Genomic DNA, 7,468 nt, shown 5'->3' on the forward strand with positions numbered 1-7,468 from the left:
TGGAAACTTGGCGCACCGTGCCCACTCTCCGGCGCCGCTCCGACAGCCCGACGGGTCCCGCGGCCAGAAAGCCACCCGGCGTCCCTCGCCGTCACTCGGTTCCCGGTCCCTTTCGGATTCCGATCCTCCCGTCCCCAGGCCACGCGGCACGGAAAGGGGATGCCGAGCGGGACGCACACGACCAGGGCGCCCGGGACGAGGGCGCTGGAGGAGACTCCGGGCAGGGACCGGGGTCCCAGGGGCCCGGGCCGGGGCTCATCACCCACCCGATGGGGTACGGGCCCGACGAGGCCCGGGGGTGGGAGCGGGGGCGGCGGGGGCCCGCGACGGGGGAGTGGGTATAGGCCTCGCAGGGGGTGCCCGGGACCCGGGGCGCAAGCTGGTAAGGAGGCACGCGGGGGCGGCGCGCCGGGGCCGGGACGGGCGCCCGTCCTCACCTGCCGGGCAGGTGTCCCGCCGCCGAGTCGCGCGCGTCGCTTTCCGAGGTGGAACTGTCGTGGTCCACGGCGCAGGCGGCGCTGAAGGCAGCGGCCAGCAGCTCCATGGGGCCGGCGGCGGGGCGGGTGCGGGGGCCTGGTGGGGGCCACGCCGGGGCCAGGGGCTGAGTCAGGGGCGACAAGCGGGCTGCGGAGCGGGGTCGCAGCGCGCGCGGCTCGACCGGAGCTGCCGCCGCCGCCACCACCGCTGCCGAGCACTCCCGCGGGCGGGCGCGCGCCTGGAGGCTCCCGGGGTTGCCACGGCAACGGGGGAGGCGGGAGGGGCGCGCGCGGCGGGGGCGGGGGCGAGGCCGGGCGGCGGCGTGGCGGGGGCGCCAGGGCTAGGCGCGATCCGGCCCCGCGGGCGCCGACTGCGGGTCGGGGCTTCCCGCGGGCCCGCGCCTTCCTCCCCCTCGCCGCCGTGCCCCGACCCGGAGAGGGGCAGAGCCGTGGGGGCCCAGGAGCTGCGCCTTTGCCTGCCCGCTCCCTCCTCGCGGCGGGGCGTGCCTGGAAGGGGCGGGCGAGGCCAACCTCGGCCCCCCAGTCCCCTCAGACCTCCGCCTTGCCCACGCCGGGCACCCCCTGCGTTCTCCCGCAGGGTCGCAGGTGGGTGACCGGCTCTGAAGCTTCGAGCCCGGCCTCGGGGAATGTGTGCCCGCTGGAGGGGGTCTCCGTCTTGTCTCTGCTCCAGGCGGAGACTGGGGTCTCAGGGGCTCCTTGCAAGGCCGCTCCTGAGCCTCTCGGTGGGGAGGGGGCCAGCGCGGAGGTCTTTCCCGGGCGAGGTACCCCCAGCTACGCATGACCCTGGCGGGTCCGGTGTGGGTTTGGGGGCACGAGAGGAGGAGAAACCAAGTGCCCAAAACCTCTGCCGGGTTGCCCTGCCCGGTGACATCGACTCCTGGACTCTGCGCCTTCGCGTTAGCTGGGTCAGTACGCTCGCCGATCAGAAAGAGCAGAAAGGCCAGCTGGAAGAGCGAGGCCTGGAGGTGCCTGCGGACCGAGCCAAGCCGCCCTCTGCTTAGGGAATCATGCTGTCTGCTCAGGTGTGGCGAGGACATCTAACAAGATGCCCCCTCCACCCCGCCCCGCCGCCCAAAGGCCCCTGGCACGCTGCCCCGGTGTCCTTTTCCGGAGGCCTGCCGGCTCACCTGGGTGGGCCCTTGGGTGACCGCGGCCTGCGCTTGCAGCCGGGCCCGGTCCTGTTTACGCCCCGAGAATACCCCAGGGGCAGGGGTGGAGTACAGAGCATAGTCCCCTGCACGCTCCACCCACCTGACCTTTGTTTAAATTAACAAATTCTGGGGGGATGTAAACGTTCCTAGTGGCAGCGGTGCAGTTACTCGTTAATTGTTTGGCTTTAATGGATCCTTAACTAGTCTTGAATGAGGCAGCTGTGATCATGGGAGGGTTGGGGAGGAAGCTGAGAAGCATTAAACTTTTTGCCTGGAAGGGGGGTCTCCTTCCCACTTGGTCTGACTTCCCCAGCTCTGACTCTAGAAAAAGAGTGCTCGTGCTCCAGTAGACTCAAAGCCAGTCCCTAAAGCTGCCACTTAGCCCTGGTTCCCCGTTTGGGGCAGAACGGGCAGGTCTGATCGCTTCATGCCCTTACGGCCTGAGAATATTCTGAGAATATTTGAGACAACCATCTGGTCTTTTCCCAAGCCAAGCACCGCCCTTCCTTGACTCACGCTCATGGACCCAGGTACCTCCAGGCAGCCATCTCTTGCCCTTGGTGTGTTCCTGTTCACTGGCCATCTCCATCCGGCCATGACACATCTTAGGCTGTCCTGGCTGCTATAACAAAATACCATAGACTGGGTGTGATATAGTTTGGCTGTGTCCCCACCCAAATCGCATCTTGAATCTAGCTCCTATAATTCCCACGTGTTGTGGGAGGGACCCGGTGGGAGGTAATTGAATCATGGGGGTGGTTTCCCCATACTGTTCTCCTGGTAGTGAATAAGTCTCACGAGATCTGACGGTTTTATAAAGGGAAACCCCTTTTGCTTGGTTCTCATTCTCTCTCTTGCCTGCTGCCATGTAAGACCTGCCTTTCACCTTCTGCCGTGATTGTGAGGCCAAGTGGAATTATGAGTCCATTAACTCTCTTTTTCTTTATAAATTACCCAGTCTCAGGTATGTCTTTATCAGCAGCGTGAGAGCGGACTAATACAGGGTGTCAACAGAACCCAGTGTAAACAACAGACACATTTCTCTTAGTTCCAGAGGCTGGAAGCCTGAGCTCAGAGTGACACTATGGTCTCACGCTGGTAAGGCCCTCCTCTGTGTCACCGACTGCCGACTTCTCATGGTAGCCCCATATGATGCAAAGAGAGGGCGAGAGCACTCTGGGCTCTCTCTCTCTCTCTCTTTTTTGAAATGGAGTCTCACTCTGTTGCCCAGGCTGGAGTGCAGTGGCTTGATCTGGGCTCACTGCAACCTCCACCTCGCGGGTTCAAGTGATTCTCCTGCCTCAGGCTCCCCAGTCGCTGGGACTACAGGCGCCCGCCACCATGCCTGGCTAATTTTTGTATTTTTAGTAGAGATGGGGTTTCACCATGTTATAGAGACGGAGTTTCACCATATCGGCCAGGGTGGTCTTAATCTCCAGACCTTGTGATCCGCCCGCCTCGGCCTCCCAAAGTGCTGGGATTACAGGCATGAGCCACCGCGCCCCGCCTCTCTGGGGTCTCTTTTATAGGGTACTAATCCCATTCATGAGGGATCCACCCTCATGGCCTGGTCACCTCTCAAAGGCCCCACCGCCTAATACCCATCACCCTGGGAGTTAGGATTTCAACATGTGAATGTTGAGGGAAGGAGGGACACAGTCAGTCAGTCCATAATATTCCACCCCTGGTCCCCCAAAAGTCATGTGCTTCTTGCATGTAAAATACATTCATTCCATCTTAACAACCCAAACGTTTTAACTTGTTCCAGCATCAACTCTAAAGTCTGAAGTCCAAAGTCTCATCCAAATATCATCTCAATCAAATGTGGGTGACACCCAAGGTGTGATTTATCTGGAGGCAAAAATTCCTTTCCAGCTGTGAACGTGTGAAACTAGACAAATTCTATGTTTCCAAAATGCAATGGTGAGACAGGCAGAGGATAAAAAATCCCATTCCAAAAGGAAGAAATAGAAAAAGAGAGAAAGAGAGAGAGGGAGGAAGGAAGAGAACAGGAAAGAGGTGACAGGTCCCAAGTAAGTTTAAAGCCTAGCAAGGCAAATTCCATGAGGAAGATTCTCCAAAGCTGGAGAATAATGCTCTTTGCCTTGATGCTCTGCCTTCAGTGCTCACTGGCGTGGCACTGTCACCCCCACAGCTGGGCAGGACACCACAGACACCCCCACACTGTCTACTCTGTGCCTGTCCATTATTTGGTGGCTCATACTATGCTTCTCTGTCAGAGGTGTGAAGCTACTGTGTTTTGTGGAAAGGAGACATTGGATATTTAGTTGAGTGGATTTCTGGGCAAAGTGTCGAAGGAGTGGCTTGGTTCTTCCTGACAAACATAGTAAAATTTGAGAAGAGAGAAATAATTTGAAGATGCAACTGTTAGGCAAAAAGTAAGCAGAACTCAAAGATTTGAAAGAATTCTCAGCCTTTCTATATTACAAACTATGAGAAAACATTCAGAAGAAAACACCAAGCGTGTGATGGACAGACCATTTGATAAGGAGATGAGTGTGGGTGTGAATCACAGACTTAACCGTCGCAACAAAAGCCAAGAATAGAGGTGAGATTCTACCAGCAGAAACAGTGCCAGCTGGGCCTGAGGAAACTGAGAAAGTGGGACAAAATGAAAGACGGAAGATTGTTGGACTTCTTAGACCCTACAGGACTGGACATAGAACCATTTGGCTGAAAACACATGCGATTCTTCCAGACAAGGGGAGAATGACTCAAAAGGCTATTCAGAAATCATCTGGCTGCCACTCCTTCAACACTTTGCCCAGAAATCCGCTCAGCTAAACATCCAATTTCTACCTTCCACAAAGCACAATTCAGCCCGGTTCTTTGCCACTTTATAACAAGGATGGCCTTTTCTCCAGTGTCCAATGACATGCTCCTCATTGTTTTCCGAGGCTTCATGAGAATGGTAACTGGTATGGTAAACGCCATACTTCTACCAACCAACATTCTGTTCACGATGAATTAGTATTGGCTAAGAAGATACAAATGTTCTCGACAGCTCACCTCTATTCTTTATGAGTTCTCTCCTAAATCACCTTTCTTTTTTCTTTTCTTTTTTTCTTTTTAGAGACAGAGTCTCGCTCTGTTGCCCAGGTTGGAGTGCAGTGGCACGATCTTGGTTCACTGCAACCTCCACCTCCTGGGTTCAAGTGATTCTCCTGCCTCAGCCTCCCGAGTAGCTGGGATTAAAGGGGCGCACCATCATGCCTGGCTAAACTTTTTGTATTTTTAGTAGAAACAGGGTTTCACCATGTTGGCCAGGCTGGTCTCGAACTCCCGACCTCGTGATCCACCTGCCTTGGCCTCCCAAAGTGCTGGGATTACAGACATGAGTCACCAGGCCTGGCCCAGAATCATCTTTCAAATTCCATCCATGGCAATCTAGGCTTTTTTCCTAGCATGTGCCTCAAAACTCTTCTAGCCTCTACCCATTACCACTACCACATTTTAAGCAGCACCTTCACTTCTTAGTATCAATTTATGTCTTAGTTCAGGCAAAGTGCTATAGTCTGGGGGCCTATAAAGAATATAAATTTATTTCTCCCAGTCTGGAGGCCGGAAGTCTGAGATCATGGTGCCAGCATGGGCTGGTTCTGTGAAGGGCTCACTTCCTGGCTGTGGACAGCCGACTTCTTGTATCCTCATGTGTTAGAAAGAGGGCTTGGGAGCTCTCTGAGGTGTCTTTTAAAGGGCACTAAGGGCCGAGTACGGTGGCTCACACCTGTAATCCCAGCACTTTGGAAGACTGAGGTGGGTGGATCACCTGAGGTCAGGAGTTCGAGACCAGCCTGGCCAACAAGGTGAAACCTTGTCTCTACTAAAAATGCAAAAAAAAAAAAAAAAAAAAAAAAAATTAGCTGAACATGGTGACAGGTGCCTGTAATCCCGCTACTCAGGGGACTGAGGCAAGAGAATCGCTTGAACCCAGGAGGCGGATGTTGCAGTAAGCTGAAGTCATGCCATTGCACTCCAGCCTGGGGAACAAGAGTGAAACTCCATCTCATAAATAAGTAAGTAAGTAAATAAATAAATAGATGGCACTAAACCCATTCATGAGGACTCTGCCTTCTAAACCCAACTTCTCAAAGTCCCTACCTTCCAATATCATCACCTTGTGGGGTAGGATTTCAACAAAAGAATTTTGCAGGAGAGAGAAATATTCAGTCCACAGTAGCCCCTAAACAACTAAAACTCAGTATACCTGACAGTGCACCCACCGTCTCCCCCAGTTCCCCTCCCCTGTGGCAAACCAGGAGCCAAGTAGAACTTGGGCGGTGGCCTCCGCTTCTGTACTTCCTGTCACCTGGTGTGCCAATGGCTCACCAAGCTCCCTGGATCCCACAAGTGGTCTCTTTCCCTGGTATCTGGACTACTGCAAATCCCTCTTCTCCCCAGGCCATCCTTCTCTCTGCCCCTTTCTGGCAATATGGGTCTGATTTTGTCCCTCCCTTGTTCAAACATCTTGGTTGGAATTCCATCCCACCAAGGGTGAAGCCCAGCCCCTTGTGCTCTGACAGGTCCCTGATCAGCTGTCCCATGCCTTTGTGATCTTGGTGGGGATTACTGGCCTCCCTGGCTCTCTGAGGCTTTGGACTCTCCACACTTTTCCAGGTTCTGGCTTTTCCAAGTGCTGTTCCCTCCCCTAGGATTGTGCTCTCCTATTGACACCCTCGCCCTTCCAAGTCTAGGCACATTGGATGTCTCCACCAGGCCCCTTCTGCTCTCTGACCTGCAGTTGCTGCCTGGCACTGGGATGTTCTGTCACAAGGGCATCCTTCCAGGAAGCCATGGGCTCCTCAGGATGGGCACCCTGCTGCCTCACTCATCTTTCATCAGGGGCCAGAGAAAAACACTTTATGAGGCCAGGCACAGTGGCTCATGCCTGTAATCCCAGCACTTTGGGAGGCCGAGGCAGGCGGATCACAAGGTCAGGAGATTGAGACCATTCTGGCCAACATGGTGAAACCCTGTCTCTAGTAAAAATACAAAAATTAGCTGGGCGTGGTGGCACGCACCTGTAGTCACAGCTACTTGGGGGACTGAGGCAAGAGAATCGCTTGAATTCAGGAGGCAGGGGTTGCAGTGAGCCGAGATTGCACCACTGCACTTCAGCTTGGGTGACAAAGTGAGACTCCATCTCAAAAAAAAAAAAAAAAAGAAAAAGAAAAAGGAAAGGAAAGAAAAAGAAAAACACTCTATGGGCAAACATAGGACCGCCTGGTTTGTGTGGCTTCACCATCCCTGAATTTGGTGTAGCACTAAATGGGAGCTATTCCTTTTATGCTCTGGTGCACCAAAGAGGAAGGTTCTTTTTTTTTTTAAAGAAAAGAAAATATTAAAGTGAAATTACGTATATTAAGATGAGCATGAAGTCTTCCAGTAAAAAATAAGCTAAAAATATCTATGTAATTATAAAATCAGTTTAGAAAGTCACTGAGTTCTAAGGCATGTAACCTTCAGCTACATTCCACATGTTCCATTTTCCATTGCGTTTAGTGCTTATTAGGCAGGCTGTTATTAAAATCTCCTTTTAACTGACATTTTGTTCTGAATCATTCACAAAATAAAGTACTGATAAATATTTCAAATATTTATACCTGACTGGCACGTAGTAGGTGCTGTATAAATATCTGAGAATGTGCCGGATGCAGTGGCTCACACCTGTAATCCCAGCACCTGGGGAAGCCAAGGTGGGTGGGTCGCTTGAGTCCAGGAGTTCAAGACTAGCCTGGGCAACATGGCGAAACCTCGTCTCTAAAAAAGAAAAAACGACAAAATTAGCCAAGCATGGTA

General features: G+C 53.6%; 1 protein-coding gene across 1 annotated transcript in view; it reads right to left on the bottom strand.

Annotated features, from left to right (window-relative positions):
* NGEF (neuronal guanine nucleotide exchange factor) overlaps positions 1-695 on the bottom strand; it is a 48,543-nt gene extending 47,848 nt beyond the window's left edge. The window contains exon 1 of the mRNA XM_007966680.3: positions 438-695. Within this exon, the coding sequence (XP_007964871.1) occupies positions 438-544 (107 nt within the window). The 5' untranslated portion in view covers positions 545-695. The remainder of the gene's footprint in view (positions 1-437) is intronic.
* Positions 696-7,468: the final 6,773 nt, after the last annotated feature.

The sequence above is a fragment of the Chlorocebus sabaeus genome, chromosome 10 (genome assembly GCF_047675955.1).
Source record: "Chlorocebus sabaeus isolate Y175 chromosome 10, mChlSab1.0.hap1, whole genome shotgun sequence".
NCBI lineage: Eukaryota > Metazoa > Chordata > Mammalia > Primates > Cercopithecidae > Chlorocebus > Chlorocebus sabaeus.